This window comes from Haliotis rubra, unplaced genomic scaffold, assembly GCF_003918875.1.
Source record: "Haliotis rubra isolate DU_JTF1 unplaced genomic scaffold, ASM391887v1 Scf47, whole genome shotgun sequence".
NCBI lineage: Eukaryota > Metazoa > Mollusca > Gastropoda > Lepetellida > Haliotidae > Haliotis > Haliotis rubra.
The window spans coordinates 866,079-882,957 of NW_025767157.1; the positions used below are offsets into that span (position 1 = coordinate 866,079).

At 42.8% G+C, this 16,879-nt stretch overlaps 1 protein-coding gene across 2 annotated transcripts; it reads right to left on the bottom strand.

Annotated features, from left to right (window-relative positions):
* Positions 1-42: 42 nt before the first annotated feature.
* On the bottom strand, positions 43-16,614 carry LOC124290636 (ribosomal biogenesis protein LAS1L-like). 2 transcript variants are annotated; one of them, XM_046727406.1, is made up of 15 exons: positions 16,532-16,614; positions 16,124-16,216; positions 9,170-9,310; positions 8,917-8,995; positions 8,647-8,757; positions 7,157-7,303; positions 5,182-5,277; positions 4,995-5,092; positions 4,622-4,707; positions 3,537-3,728; positions 2,381-2,495; positions 1,350-1,510; positions 914-991; positions 586-742; positions 43-188 (listed from the first exon to the last, which is right to left on the bottom strand). In XM_046727406.1, the coding sequence occupies exons 1-15, from the start codon at positions 16,573-16,575 to the stop codon at positions 44-46; spliced, it is 1,743 nt and encodes a 580-aa protein (XP_046583362.1). In that variant the 5' UTR covers positions 16,576-16,614; the 3' UTR covers position 43. The 2 variants fall into 2 exon arrangements, with proteins under 2 accessions (XP_046583362.1, XP_046583363.1); XM_046727407.1 differs by lacking the exon at positions 9,170-9,310.
* Between the last annotated feature and the right edge of the window lie 265 nt (positions 16,615-16,879).

Consider the following 16,879-nt stretch of genomic DNA (forward strand, 5'->3'; position numbering starts at 1 on the left):
CTTCACGGGTTCATGTAAAAGTAAGTGGACAAAAACAACACAGCTACAGAACGGTCAGTTTATTTCTTATCAACTCCAGCTGACTGTGGGACCAGGAGAAGGGAGTGGCCATGTCATCAGCAGTGTCCATGGCGATGGTGCCATCAACAACAGTGTCCATGGTGTTGTCCGTCTGTCCATTCACATCACTATAACAAACAGCAGTAGAGGAGTGTATGGGGCTGGATTTTGCCACTGGTACCGGTAGTAATATTCAAGCAATATTACGGCATAGGACACTATCTGGGGATCTGAACTCAGGTTTTGGTAGAATAGCAGATAAAGTCCTGAGATCATATATTAAAACATGGATAATGCTGTAGTTTAGTCTCAGCCAGGAATTCACATTCTGAACATGCATTTCAACAAGGAAAACTGGGGGTATTGTCACTAAGCATAATTAGAGAAACATTATTTATTAAGCATAACATGGTTTAGGTCGGAGAAGTTACTCAGACAACAGATCCTCAAGATTTCACCATTACAGACCAACCTGTCTGGGGACAACCCCATGAGCAGACGGACATGTCCAGATGTACAACTTACTCTGCTTCTTCTTGATCTGCTGATGTCGTCTGCTCCACATCCAAAACAGCTGTACCTTGTACATTATCACCTGCATCAAGGTCAAGGTCCTGATACAAAGTGTTTACGTCCTGACCTGGAAGAATCCCCACTGGAACGTGTTGCCAAGCAAAAGATGCTGAAATCATCAGAAAAGTTGATTATTTACAAATTCTGGACAAAGTTTTGGAAAAATTATATTCAAAATTTTCATGACAATACTTCTTGTTTTTGGACGTAATCCTTCCTAATCTGGCCTTGGACAAAAATGGACAAAAATGTGGAAAGGCGAGAGATGAATGCATCTTACCAGAACATTTTTTCCACTGGGACTTGTGGGGCCTTTTGACAGCTTTAATGTGTGCAGCTGAATTATCTTGCAATAAGTCTGAAAGAATTCATGGAAAGTTATCAATTTGTTTGATATCTAATGCCACCCTCAACAATATTCCAGCTATATGGTGTCAGTCTGTAAATAATTAAGTCTGGACCAGACAATCTTTTGACCAACAGCACGAGCATGGACACAATGACATGTGCCAACCAAGTCAGCGAGCCTGACCACCCAATCCTGTTAAGTCGCCTCTTACGACAAGCATGGGTTGCTGAAGACCAAACCTAACCCAGATCTTGACAGGAAAAAAAGTAAAAAAAACAAAGAAATATACACGTATAGATCATGAACAAATACTACCTTGCAGTTCACATATATGATCAAATGTTCCAGAATCAAGTTTGAGCCTTACCTGCCACTGACAGCACCTGCACTTCTGGAATCTCTTCTATTGACCTTGACCTCTTGTTACCCCTGTTCATCGACTTCCTCTTTCTGAGAAGTATCTGGATCAGTTCGTTCAACCTCTCTGCTGCATCCTCTGTCAACAGTGCGTTCTCACGACTTGCAAACCTGCAGAACAGGAACACCGACATTATATCTTCTTGAGTGGCATTTTTAGAAGTTGGAGAGTCAGATAACTTCTTTATTCAGGGGAGGCAATGTTTCGATACAGATTCTTGTACTGTTATCCAACAGGTATGAATCAAGTAGAAAACAGGGTTATATATGTATACAGTATATAATTAACTTAAACAACAAGATCATGGAGAAGTACAGTCACAATGTGATGACAAGGGATTACATGTAGAAGCCGTTCCTGTTTGACAATGCACAATAAGGGAATGTTTCAAGTCATGTTACAAAGGCTCAATGATAGTCAACTGAATAGTGACATTTATCATTTGCTCATTAATAATTAAAATGAATAACAAAATAAATTGTGTGTGAAGATGCATATGCCATATTAAGCAGGCGACACACTGTTTGCAGGTCGTGTGTGAAGATTTATGCGCCCTTAATGTGGGACACTTACGCTGTCAGCAGGTCGTGTGTGTAGATTTATGTGCCAATAGTGTGAGACACTTATGTGGTCAGCAGGTCGTGTGAAGATTTATGTGCCCTTAGTGTGAGACACTTACGCTGTCAGCAGGTCGTGTGTGTGAAGATTTATGTGCCCTTAGTGTGAGACACTTACGCTGTCAGCAGGTCGTATGTGAAGATTTATGTGCCCTTAATGTGAGACACTTACGCTGTCAGCAGGTCGTATGTGAAGATTTATGTGCCCTTAGTGTGAGACACTTACGCTGTCAGCAGGTCGTGTGTGAAGATTTATGTGCCCTTAGTGTGAGACACTTCATGCTGTCAGCAGGGCAGTGTGTGAAGATTTATGTGCCCTTAATGTGAAACACTCGTGTGTGAAGATTTATGTCAAAAAGTCACGCTGTCAGCAGGTCGTGTGTGTAGATGTTTGGATGTTGCAGACACTTCTGTAGTAGTGGGAGTTCACACAGCGCCACCTGGTGGCTGAACAGTGACTCTGACCTGCCTGACGGGACTGTAAAGAAACAACATACGACTCCTGTAAGTCCTACACACAGGCCATGTGGGAACTACTGTACAGTACCAGCCAGTCATGCTGGATGGATAATAGTTACAAACAAAAATGTACAAGCGAGTAGAACACTGTTGTTTTACATTACTGAACATACAGAGAAATCGGGCAGCAAAGGAAGAAGACTTATTATAAGTTTCAACAAGATCAGTCCAAGCAACATCAAACAGGTTTCTGCCGGAATCCTGACAAGAGACCATAATAAGTCTTACAACAATTGTTACAGTCTGTACATATCTGGAATACGAAACTAACCATTTCCCAGTTGAACTTTCATACTTAGCAGATGAATGACAAAAATATAGCTCACTAGATGGAAAACTACGTAATGAAAATTACAAAGCAACTAAAGTACTACCAACTGCCAAAAGTCTATGTTAAACTACAGGACGTAACAATCAACTTACAGCAGTGATTGCTTATTGGAACAGGGCCCTATAGCAGTGTAGGAAAGATAGCCCGTCCCAACGTCCGAGACGGGTGAATTTTGTGGAGGACGGGTTAAAAAAATGTCTAGTCCCTCCTCATGTCGGGTCAATTTTAGCAAACCAATGACATATATATATAATGATTATAACCTTTTTGAATATTTACTGCCAAGGTGTTTTATTTCTATTTGGAGGACAGGCTAGATTTTTGCAGGACTGGTAAAAAATTTGACCTGCCAGTCCTGTGGACAGGCTAGATTTTCTACATCTTTCCTACACTGCCTATAGAGCTACTTTGATTATTATATATTCGGAGAAAGAAAAGCGATTGGCTACTGGGCATGTGTTATTTCACACAATGTAGTCATGAAACAATAGATCCTGACCAGGCAGTGACTGCATATTTATATGCGCCTATTCCACACCCTAAGGCATACTCAAAGCTATAAAGCTGCCAAACACAGTCACCCATCCAAGGACTCCGTGCCCAATGTTGCTGAACTACAACTGATTTGTGACCTGAGCTCTATGCACAGGAATACACACCACCACTTACAAGATATAGTGTAGGGACAGACCAGGGTCTGCAGCCACACATGCACGAGTCTGTTCCAGTGTGATGTCTCACTTGAGACAGCAGATGCGAGGTGTTCAACTAAACTTGACGTGAGACGGAGATTGTTGATTTCCAGCAGGAGAGGTCGCCAGAACACTGCCAGAACCCATGCTAGTTTGTTATTGGTGGGGCCTGAACAGAAGCAAGACATCATTAAACTATACGGTAAGGTTCTGTTTGATAAACACTCGTGTGAAAGTCAAATCTGTTATTTGAAGGGAGGTGGTAGGATGGTAATATCTGATCATTAAAACCTTTGAGTGGCATTTTGAAGTTGCTTGACAATGGTACAAGAATCTGTATCGAAACGTCGCACTCACGATTAAAAGAAGTTGTTATCCATAAAGTTTGTTGTACATTAAAACCATGTCTACACATTGTAAATAAATGTCGGCAATAGACCACAAATGAACTTCTTTGACTGAGTGGCATTGAGAAGCTGTTGCGATGAACAAGGACGATAGTTCTATGGAAATACAACTTCTTTATTACAATATATGCAATGTTCAATGCCATGGGACCACTATTCTGGGTGATGTGAAATGGGGTTTAACCTCGTACTAAGAATATTTCGCTTGTATGATGGCGTGCATGCGTGTGTATGTGTGGCTGCTTGTACTAGCCCAGACTTGGAGCTGGTTTTATAGTGCTAGCTCACTGAGATACCATGCTTCAGTTAAGCATGAATACCCCACTCAGACACATTATACTGACTCCGAGCCGACCAGTGCTTGTTGCTGAGGGACAGGGACCAACAAGTACCATATTTTAACGTCTTTTGGTATGACACGGTCGGGGATCGAACCCGCAACCTCCATCTCTCCGGGCAGACGCTCTAACCACTACACCACGGAGGCTGTTCCACTTTGATGCTGATTCATCTGTCCATGGTCTTATCATTTGTGAAAAGTTGATGATGTAAATAATGTTTAGGATTATATATATTGTAATGCTAACAAACAGAAGAATAGGTTTTCGTGTTTTTCACAAAAGTTAGATAGCATTTCTCCTGGGAGACAACCTACAGTCTGACGCGATGCCCATGTGTGTGAGCTGTTCCTCTGTGGGCAGCAGACATCCAGGCTCCAGCAGCAGGACGAGGGTGCCCTCCCTGGGAGGATGAAGCACAACGTTACACTAATTGCAGAAACACATAACACACTGAAATAACCATGATGGCCAACCACCACCTACCTCTCCATTTTGGGTAAATAAATGACAAAATTACCAATAATGGCATCTTTCTTTCTAGAAAAGGTTTTAAAATGTATCCTTAATCACTTACAGGGAAATTTTTTTTCTCTCTAACTACAAATAAATACTTGAAACTGGTCTAATAAATAATTAACAAAACAATCATTCATGATATAGAACAGGACTACCCAGAAAACTACTTACGTCGCTACTGACAATAGTTTCTTCATCTCTTGCAATACCTTCTGACCTTCATCACCTGTCTGAAGGTCACTCACATCAAATGTCTTCCCAGCCAGCTCCTGAACATATATTTCATATGGTGTTAGGTCATAGTACAATCATAATGATAAAAGAAATAGTTTGACTCTAGTAGGAAACAGGATATTACCTGGAAGCGTATTTGTTGATACGCAATGATGAGCCGTGCGGCCTGTTCCTCACTGCCCTTCTGTCTCATCACATCCATCATTACTGGGTACTCGGACTGGAACACAACAGCAAGGATGAAAACAATATGAAAATAACTCACACTGAGAAAACACTGATTATGTAATGTGATTACAGTGAAACCTGTCTAAACCGGCACCCCACGGGACCGAAATAAAATGCTGGTTTAGACAGGGTGCCGGATTAGACAGTGACGATAATTTTTGAACATGGGTGCCATTTACACTCATCAATCTCTTTATTCCTGATAATCTAGCGTGCCGAGAAGAGTGTATTGGATTAAGGGACCTTGATTGGACTGCTCATACCCATGCCGGCTTACAGCGTTTGATTCACCCCGCAATCACTACTTCCTGATTATCTCGAATGCCAAGAGGATTAATTAGTGTTATTGGATTATGAGTCCTTGATTGGACTGCTCATACCCATGCCGATATAGACAGTGTTAATTACAGTTAAAATTGCTTGGAACCTGAAAGTCGTGCCGGAATACAGAATAGACAAGTGCCGGATTAGACAATGTTTTAATGATCATAATATCGTTGTAAAATTGCCCAAAATTGTATGCTGGTTTTGACAGTGTGCCGGATTAGACAGGTGCAGATGTTGGCAGGTTTCACTGTATGTTTCGACAGGCCAAACATTTTCGTGTATTTTCTCTAATTTATTTTTCTTTACTAAAATAACTTGAAACCCAAGTCTTCACTATATAGTCACATATTCTACCCTCATTGCGGCATGACTGGTGGAAGTGTTACTCATTTGAGAAGAATAGACTGAGAGCAATAACATTCCCACATTTGCATGACATCACTGTTACAGTGAGTGAGTGAGTTTAGTTTTATGCCGCACTCAACAATATTCCAGCTATATGGCAGCGGTCTGTAAATAATCGAGTCTGGACCAGACAATCCAGTGATCAACAGCGTGAGCATCGATCTGCGTAACTGGGAACCAATGACATGTGTCAACCAAGTCAGTGAGTCTGACCACCTGATCCCATGAGTCGCCTCTTACGACAAGCATAGTCGCCTTTTGTGGCAAGGCAAGCATGGGTTGCTGAAGACCTATTCTACCCCGGATCTTCACAGGTCATCATCACTGTTACAACATCACAGAACAATATGAAGTAATGTCATTGATTGTCCATGACATCACCAACTGATCACATGACATCATGAGAACAATATGAAGTAATGTCATTGATTGTCCATGACATCACCAAACGATCACATGACATCATCAGAACAATAGACTGACATTACCAACTGATCACATGACATCATCAGAAGTATTTATGTTGCCCGGTTGACATCACCAACTGATCACATGACATCACCAACACACATGACATCATCAGAACAATATGAAGTAATGTCATTGATTGTCCATGACATCACCAAACAATCAAATGACATTGTGACATCATCAAAACAATAGACTTCGGGAAGTTTTAATGTCCGGATGAGTAAGGTTTTCACATGAAGTATACAAGTGGTTTTGTTTCAGTTGTGTCTCCATAAGGAGGCTTCATGGTTTTACCATGAATTATCAGCAACTAAACCTATGCTTCTTGGACCCATGAAGATCCGGGTTAGAACCTATGCTTGTCGTAAGAGGCGACTAACGGGATCGGGTGGTCAGTCTCGCTGACTTGGCTGACACATGTCATCGTATCCCAATTGCATAGATCAATGCTCATGCTGTTGATCACTGGATTGTCTGGTCCAGACTCGATTATTTACAGACCATATAGCTAGAAATTGCTGAGTGTGGCGTTAAACAACAAACTAACCAGCCATACCCTCTTGTCTGTTGTCTTGTCGAACACTGTTTACATGAGCATCTTATATGATTTATGTTAGCCATGTAACATATAATACATCCATTATCAAATCCACACACTGCCTCCTTACCGTCTCTTTGGTCTGGAAACGAATCTTCTTGTAGGACTTCATTCTGTTTGACACCGATTTTATGAGAGATTTTGTCAGCTTACTTTTGAACTCCTTGCTTCTGCTTGATGTACTACAGGGAACAAGTTGTCTCTCCCAGAAGTTATGCTGAAAAGATTTATTGCCATAATCTCACACAATAGATTTAGGATGTTGGAAAGTCAAGTGAAATCAGGCATAGAAAGTAGGCACAGAAACCATTTTGATTGGTATATATACAGTGGAAACCGCCTAAGTAAAGACCGCTTAACTAAACAGACCTGATAAGTAAACACTTTTCTTTGATCCCGGCAACTTTCTTCATTAATTATCACTATTAGAGTCTGGTTAACTAAACTCGGATAAGTAAACAATACCGCCTAACTAAACGTCTCTCACGGTCCCTGGAAGTAAATTACTTAACAAAAGAGACTGGATAACTAAATTAGTGATCACCACATAATCCGACATGACGGGCAGTCGTGTCAGTCTCCAGCTAAACAAACATCCTACTTACAGCTCGCTGGCGTCATGCAGTTGACAATACACTGACAACTGGAGGCCAGCCCTCATAAGTGGTCCATTGTTACATATGCATACATATACATGCATATGGTTGTCATTTGCAGGTTTTCATAACTGGACCTTAGATTGGATTGTCTGATGATCAAAAAGGATATACATAGGAATACAGGACTGACTGACTGAGTTTGGTATGACACGATCATCACACGAATTGTCATATTTCGGAACACATTATTGTCCTTGAAACAACTCCTTGTGGTAAGTGGGTGAGTTTAGCTTTCCGCCACTTTTAGCAATATTCCAGCAACATCATGGCGGGGGACACCAGAAATTGGCTTCACACTTTGTACCCATGTGGGGATTCGAACCCGAACCCCACCAGCCCCTAGGAATACAGGAAAAAAATCCACTTATTTATAAAGTTAGTAAAATGTATACAATAACAGATCAATAACTGTGGCCACATAACTCAAATATACCCTCCATACTAGAGCCACATACCATCAAATAGAAACAACAGAACACATACTCAGATATACCTCCATACTACAGCCATTACCATGGTAACTTAGAAACAACAGAACACATAACTCAAATATACCCTCCATACTACAGCCATTACCATGGTAACTTAGAAACAACAGAACATAACTCAAATATACCCTCCATACTACAGCCATTACCATGGTAACTTAGAAACAACAGAACATAACTCAAATATACCCTCCATACTACAGCCATTACCATGGTAACTTAGAAACAACAGAACACATAACTCAAATATACCCTCCATACTACAGCCATTACCATGGTAACTTAGAAACAACAGAACACATAATATGACCACAACAATAAAGTACCATTGCTGCATTTATTTTGCATTAGAAACTCTCTGGTAATGGTACCCACTCAATTGATGTTAGTAGAGAAACAGTGCAGCTACTAACCTTAAGCCAGTCAACAGCCCACATTGTTCCCCGGGACAGGACATCTAGGGAGGGCATCGCACGGTGAGTTCCTTCATGGCGCAGGGACACTATCCACTCCGGGATGCCAATCTATCAATACACACAATGCACTTTGAACCCTTTGTAGCAGCATCTTTAACACATTTGAAATGTAAATGATCTTTTGCTCCAATTGATGATCACATGACAAATTTGTCTAATATCTAGAACTGTCAATTATTGGAAGCTAATTCCAATACCTATACTGACCTCCTCCCCAATGCGATGAATTGGGACGGCCACATTGTTCCTGTCCAGCTGGTAGTGGTCAGTGATGAAGTTCACACATCTGCAAATGAAGGGACAAGTACATAATTTCCTCTTGCACGAGTGAGTATTGCTTAACATCAGCGATCTAGAGTTGCTCATCATCAATCAAATTCAGTGAGTAAATGACTTCATACAACTTGGTTGCCTGAAGCTAGGATACTCTTAATGATAGCCGATCTCTGTCTTTACACACCTGATAAGTGCTAGGGCATAGCCCTGTCGGACCTTGTACTCTGTGAGATGTTCCGATCCCCCAAGGTAGAGACGATGGTCGATCTGTGCTGAGATCAGATCAGCTGTACAGTTGACGGACACAGGCAGTTGAGAGTCACACCTTTAAATTATATCCCAACACAAGTTGAATTTGACATTCTGGTGATTTTGATGATTACATTATTTGTGCTATATTGGGGGAGTATGTGCATGATCGGAGTGCACAAGTAGTTTCATCGGCAGGGCGGATGCCCATTTTTATTGACAATTGAAATCCGGAAGTTAAGTCATATAAAAAGCAAACAAACATCAATAATATTTACCCGAGATCATTAATACCACTTCAGATGCAAAATCTTTATAACAAAAAATAGCAAGCGAAAATGTAATTTTCTGACTAAAATTGATATTTTATACTTATCCTGACTCATGCTAATTATGCTTGTATCCTTCCTCTTGCGAATGATAGTGGAACACTTGAAATCCCTTGAAATTCCCTTCTAAAAAAGGGGACGTAAAATCACTCACCCAGTAGCAGCTTTCCTCCCTTTCACCTCCCTTGTGGCGGAAATCCAGGGAGATTTGGGAAATCCAGAGTGCCATAAGAGGGGAGGTTGGGAGGGCTAACCTCATGAGTCAGGATAAGTACCGTATAAAATATCAAGAGTCATATTTATCCTTATCCTGACTCATGCTAATTATGCTTGCAGAATCTGTCGGAAATGGTGGTGGGTCAGGCCATGTTCTGGATTCACTGGATGTAGATTTACGTCCTGTATTACCCCCCTTGGGAACTTATGACGGCACTGTTGAAGATTCTGTTCTTTCAACTTCTCTCTGATGAGTCTGGGGGGACCACAACTTGTCAGATTTCTTCCGAAAATTCTCCTGACATTTTCGTGTGGATTTTAGATATACTAATATTCCATTAGTTATCTATTGCAACTCCATCTCTTGATGCATGCATCAAGTGGAGATGCGACCCTTCTTCATGTACGAGTATGTCCTATACAAGTACAGGGTCTATCACTCATGCTAGTCTGTCCTAGACGTGTGCATGGACTTATAGCCATTGCTCTCCAGAGCGTTGGTTTTCACAAGTCACGTGATAAAAGGGGTGAGATTTACTCAGCGCCTTTGTGGAACCGTTAGTTGTTGTGCTACAACAAGTGGCCCAAACTGGTGAATGCCTGAGACGTCTTCGGTGGCAATGTCTCTGAGGTAGTGGTTGGCAAACACTGTGTTCGATCTCCAAAAGCAACCTTCCATTATAGTTGTAATTGAGCAGTTTCCATGCAGAACAAGTGTTGACGCCAGGGCTCTGACTTCATGTGGATTGGAGGCTCGTGGAGGCTCAATTCCTGCTGCTTTATAGGCCCTTAGTATAACGGCTCTCATCCAGTACGATATCATTTTCCGAGAGACTTTCGTGGGTGTCTCGGTGGATAAGGGGATGAATAGGCGCTTGAATTTTCATCTCCTTGTTTTAGTTCTCTGTAAGTAGACTTTAAGTGCTCTGACTGGGCATAAGGATAGATCCTGCGTATCCTGTGGCCCAAGGACTAGATAGTGCTTTGATGTGGAACTGTCTGTCAGGCTGACCAGGCAGTTGGTTCTTGGCGATAAAATCCCATCTCAGTCCAAGATGTACGATGTCTTCATTCAAATCGTGTTCGTTCAAAGTCCAGAGCATGTATTTCTGACATCCTTGCAGCTGTTGCTAGGGCGATCAGGAACAGCGTTTTCTGAGTAGTAGTTCAAAGGATATCCGTTCTAGAGGCTCGTAGGCATTACTGGTGAGATGTTGTAGAACTATGTTGAGATCCCAGACAGGAGCCTTAAATTTCTTTTGTTGGTCTTCCAACTTGAACAAGCGTAGTAGTGCCAGAATCTCTGGTACTTTGGCTCAGCTTGATACCCGTTTTCATGGTGATAACTGTACTGAAGGCAGCTAAGTAAGTTGAGAGTGTTGAACCTTTTAAGGGTCTCGTCTGTCGTAGATGACATAAGTATTCCGCCACTTGAGGATGTGTTGCTGTCACTGCTGTAAAGCCTTTCTTCTTTGCATATTGTTCAAATCTCTGCCACTTGTCATCATACAAGTTGCAAGTTGATCTGCGTAGAGCTAGTGTAACTGCTTTAGCTGCTCTGGCGGAGTACCCTCTAGTCTTCAGGCAAGCTTTAATACGCTTCACGCGTGTAGCTGGAACAGTGTCAGGTTCGCGTGAGCTTGCTTGGTGTGTGGATGGACGAGTCGGTTCGACCACTCTGGTGGTTTCAGGGTTGGACTTCCGAGTTCTTGTATGAGGACGAGAAACCATACCCTCGCTGGCCAGTAGGGTGCGACCAAAATCAGTTGCAACGTAGTCGTCTGCTTGATTTTCTGAAATACTTGTGGTAGTAGTGCAGGAGGCGGAAACGCGTAAGCGTTTAGTCCTTCCCATGAGATGCTTAGAGCGTCTTTTGCCCATGCCTGAGGATCTGGAATCGGTGAGACGAACGTTGGTAGCTGTTTGTTGAACTTTGTTGCAAACAGGTCTATTAGTGGGGATCCTATAGTCTGTCTGATGAACTGGAATGCTTCTGGATGCAACATCCATTCCGTCGGGGATGGTTGTAGTGGACGAGACAGGGCATCTGCTATGACATTCTTTGCTCCTGGAATGTGGCATGCCTTCATGTAGATGTTCAGGTCGTCGAATTATGCTGAACAGGAGAAAGCTGAGTTGTAGCAGACTTTTTGATCTTGTTGACCCTTGTTTGTTGATGTAAAACGCCACTGTGGAGTTGTCCGTGTGTACCATGAGTCATGCGTTCTTTAGTACGCTGGACCAATGTTGTAAAGTGTTGATTACTGCTTTCATCTCCAACAGATTGATGTGTGACTTCTGATCCTGACTCGACCACTTCCCTGCTGCCACCTCGTTGTTGAAGTGCGCACCCCATCCTTGTAGGGAGGCATCCATGTAGAGATGAGTGTTGCAAACCGGCTCTGACAAAAAGGTTCCTCCGCAAACGTTCGACTTCCGAGTCCACCATAGGAGATATGGTTTCAGGCTGTCCGGTAGTATTAACGGATCTAGACTGTCTAGGGGGGCGTTCACAAATACTTGTAGTGGGCACAACTTTCATCACCCTCTGCGAATCATGTCTTGAGCTGAGTAGACCAGGCCAAGCACGTAGTGTCAACGGAGAGAGCAATGCTTGAGATATCATCTGTTGTATCTTGACCCAATGATCCTCTGGAACGACTATGCGATTCACTGGTGTGATGAGTTGAATTCCTACAAATTGCAGATCTTGTTTCGGCTCCAGTTCCGACTTGAGGAGATTCACTAGCCATCCTAGTTGAGTGAGCAGCCTGATGGTGAAGTCTAGTTGCAGTCTGAGTTGACTGGGATCGTGATGAGCTTGAATCCCGTCTTCCAGGTAGAAAGCACTGCGTAGACCTCGACGATGTAGATATGTGACGATGGGCTTGGCCACTCGAGTAAACAACCAGGGGCCGACGATATTCCAGACGGTAGAACCTTCCACTGGAAGTGATGTCCGTTGAAAAGGAATCGTAGGTATTTCCTTGAGTCTGGATGTATCGGGATGTGGAGGTACGAATCTTGCAGATCTATGCTGGCTAGGTAGTCTGCTGGACGAACGAGATGTCGGAGCTGAGGAAGATGTATCATCTTGAATTTTGCTGGACTGCGTAGATACTCCCGGTTGAACTTCCTCATGTTGTAGATGAGCCAAAACTTCTCCTTGGAATTCTTCTTCGGTACCAGGAAAATTGGGGAGTAAAACCCGGGCGTGATGAGATCTTGATCTATCTCTTCTACTGCCTCTTTGTCGAGTAGGGTCTTGATAGCATCGTCCAGTTTCTCTATCTGGTCGGCTGCATAGTTGAAGGCCATCAGGTTCCTTGTGAGCGGCGGAGTGGCTTCCAACTGTATCTTGTATCCTCTGCGCAGTATCTGGGATACGTAGTCGTCCTGTAGTATTCCCCAATTCTCCCAGTACCGTTGAAGACGTCCACCCACTGTCGAAGGTTGTACAGGAACGGCTGGTGGTGGAAGACTCCAGTCGTTCCGAACCTGGCCTTCAGCACTTGATTCCTCTTGCACCCCTAGGTGCTCGGCCTCTTCCGGGGTTACCTCTAGGAGCTCTGGTTGGGCGATGAAAGGAGCCTCTTCCTCCTTTCATGCTGGAATTCTTCTTTTCTCTGGCTCTCTGGACTCCTGCAAACTTAGATTTATTGGAGTAGCGTTGGGACGTTGGATTTAATCATCATAACCTCCCTTGAGTCGTGAGAGACTTCTCTGGCGACTTCTTCAATTCCTCCTCCGAAGACCATGGGGCTCTGTATAAGGACTTGGTGAAGCGTTCACTCCAAATGCATGCTAACAATAATCCTTGTCTTCTCAGGAGAGCCGAGCCCGCTGATGTGGATGCTAGGTGCTCCGACATAAACTGATGGTCTCTCTTCTGCATTAGTAGAGCGGAGTATATCATCCGGTCTTCTTCGGTGGAGGAATTCTTGAACTTCGAGATGAGTGTTTCGTTGATAGTCCTCAATCTGGCTAATCCGAAGATAGTATGTCTAGTGGTTGTATCCAGCTGCGCTAACTTCTTATCCACAATCTTGTATGTTCTCTGATGGGAGTCGGTGATAATCTTGTTGTCATCATCAACCTCTGGAGCCTTCGGGAAGGGTTCCATCCTATGTAGAGGGAATTTCCTGGCGTTGTACGTCGGAATGTGCTGATTCTGCGACTTAGTGGCTTTATCAAAAGCTGCGCTGAGGTTGTTTCGTACTTGAGAGATCGGGTCGATCGGTGGAAAGGTGAGCGTGTCGAAATCATCGTTGGACATCTTGTAGGTAAACGCCTCATCTGTGTCCTTAGAAGGTGATGATAAGTCCAAGCCATTGGCGATCCAGGAGTTAACTTCCATATCGGAGAATATGCCTTCACCTTCATCCTCTGATTTAGACATCTCTCGCTCTATGGATGCATGACGACTTGAGTCTCTATAGGATGATCTGTAAGATGAGCTTCGCGCAGGCGATTGATCCCGATGCGATCTTGAATCCTTCCTGGAGTTTTGAGATAATTCTCTAGGCCTTCGCGAAGCTGGGTTCCAGGACGTAGATTCCCCTCTGTAGGAGTGCCTTCACGCAGGCTCTCGATGGGCGTCAGAGTCCGATCCTGCGTGGAGACTTCTTAGCAGCAATCTCTGGAGTGTCTACGTTGGTAGCGGAGTCCAGACTCCTCACTTCAGATGGGGAAGATCGTCGTGTCCGTGAGCCTTCGCACAGGCTTCCCTCTTCATCCGGATGTGGTGGGGAGACTGTAGAGCCTTCACGCAGGCTAGTAGTCATTGTAGAGGTCTTCATAGCAGCCTTCTCCTGAGCGAAGCGACGTTCAAACATCGACATCATCTGGTCTGTAAACTGTTGCATGAACAGTCCCGGGTTGAAGTTCTGCTTTGTCTGAAGAGACTGCTGCAGGGATGATGCATCTGATACTGAAGAGACGTCATCTAAGGCTCGCTGCACTTTTGAAGAGTTGACGCTGCTGCTATCTCTGGTACCCGATGTCTGCGTTGATAGAAGGTCTTCTGTCAATGTCTGATAACAATGTCGATGTAGCTGTAGAAGCAGGCTTCGTCTTCTTACTGACAATGGTGACTTCAGGTATGAGGATGGGTGGATCATCATAAACATCTGCTTCTTCCGGAGGAACAATCTCGGCTGAGAAAGACCTCATCTTCTGTGTTGAGCTGATCTTAGACTTCGCTGAAGTCTTCATGGTAGTAGCCTTATTCTTCTGCGAAGAGGATGATTTAGCCTTCTTCATCTGCGATGGTGTCAGCTCAGTAGACGATGATCTCTTATGGCCTCCGGCGTTCACCACTGGTACATCGACCTGCTCCCGAGAAACGTTCAGCAATTCACTGGAATTATGAATATCTGCAGCAGTGGTTAACACACAGTTATCAGCGCAATCACTCGATTTAGACATGACTTGAGAATACCTTCGTACCCAGTCCTTAGCACGTCTATGGATGGAAAAAAGGTTATTAAATTCAACCGAAGTTAAATTTACACAAAACTTACAGCGAGAGCTGAAAGAACAAGAAACAGTGCAATTAGGACATACTAAATGAGGGTCAGCCGCAGACACTCGGTACCTACAACGAATACAAGTTTTCATCAATTGTAAACATGAAGAAAACACATGTCAAACAATGGAAAATTTAGAGATCAAATTTCAAACCGTAATGTAGAATATAGTCCTAAAAACCGTATACAGCAATAATTTTGATGTAAGGTCCGAAAATATAAAAGGATATGTGCCGTATAGGGACCCAGGTGCTCTCACAACCGTCCTCAAGGGCGAAGAAGGAGAGAGTGACAAATATGGCCGATCATGTGACCATTTGGGGGCCAAAAGGGAGGAAAGGGACGCTGCTCGTGGGTGAGTGATTTTACGTCCGCTTTTTTAGAAGGGAACTTCAAGGGATTTCAAGTGTTCCACTATCATTCGCAAGAAGAAGGAGACAAGCATAATTAGCATGAGTCAGGGTAAGGAAAATTATTCAGTAAGATCAGTTGTCTGCTAGTGACAGGCAATATATAAATCGTCGAAAACCCATACAAAATCCCTGCATGTGGAAAGCAGCAATAGTTTCGCCAATACGATGTCATCAACACTATTTTTGTAGGAAACACTTAATATTTTTGTGTGAAATAAATGAATTTATACTTTATCACTCAAGGTTAGTAAAATAAAAACTTTGAATGATATTATACAGATAAAAATTTCGTTTTTGTCTTACATAATCGAAACCCCCTCACACCGGGATACAGGAGATGTATATGTCCACTCAACGACATAAATATTGCTACCGCATATAACATGTAGAAGTAAACTGTCACCTGGTTTTCCACACCACAATGTGTTCGAGGGCTTGATGCTGTATGGCTGTCTTCTCACTGTACAGTTTCCTGTAGACACTGACAAATTCATCTCTGCAACAAAAATAAAATAATTATCCACATGATGTCCATTGGCACACCGATTACGCGTTCGCTCATATTGCTGAAGACACGGCTTCGATTCTTCACATGGGTACAATAAGTGAAGCCCATTTCTGGTGTCCCCGTGATATTGCTGGAATATTTTGCAAAGAGCGGCGTAAAACCATACTCACTCATATAACTCCTTAACATCAGTTTTATTTCGCAGGGTGTCGACCCGCTTTTCATACACCAGATACTGAGTTACAGAGATACATATTAGGACATATTGGGTTAAATAACCACATTTCAACGAGTTGTAATTACCGGCAAATCCACGGAACAACGTGTTTATTCATGGAAGCCGCCATGATGGATCTCGTAACTTCTCGGAGTATACAAAAAGATGAACTTTAAGCAAACGGTTCCTGAGTTGTTAAACACTTTTAGTGGAGATTTAATTAGAGTGAAATGGGCAAGAGTTCCCCCCGTAACCCCTACTTGAAATGTATTCTATTTATTAGGAATATTTCGAGGGTTTAGGGTTAGTGTTAGTGTAAGGGTTCAGTTGGGGTTTTATTATAAAAAATCATTTTTCATAAATAAAACCCCATCTATTCTTAAGTATAATAAGTATAATAATCGGGGCGGATCTCTTTTCGTGAAATGTATTGT

Coding starts and splice junctions, on each gene's coding strand:
- LOC124290636 (XM_046727406.1), bottom strand. CDS start 16,575: ATGGCGGCTTCCATGAATAAACACGTTGTTCCGTGGATTTGCCG. Junction 8,996..9,169: donor TATGCCCTAGCACTTATCAG/GTGTGTAAAGAC, acceptor CTTCATTTGCAG/ATGTGTGAACTTCATCACTG. Junction 5,278..7,156: donor GTTTCCAGACCAAAGAGACG/GTAAGGAGGCAG, acceptor GTTGTGTTCCAG/TCCGAGTACCCAGTAATGAT.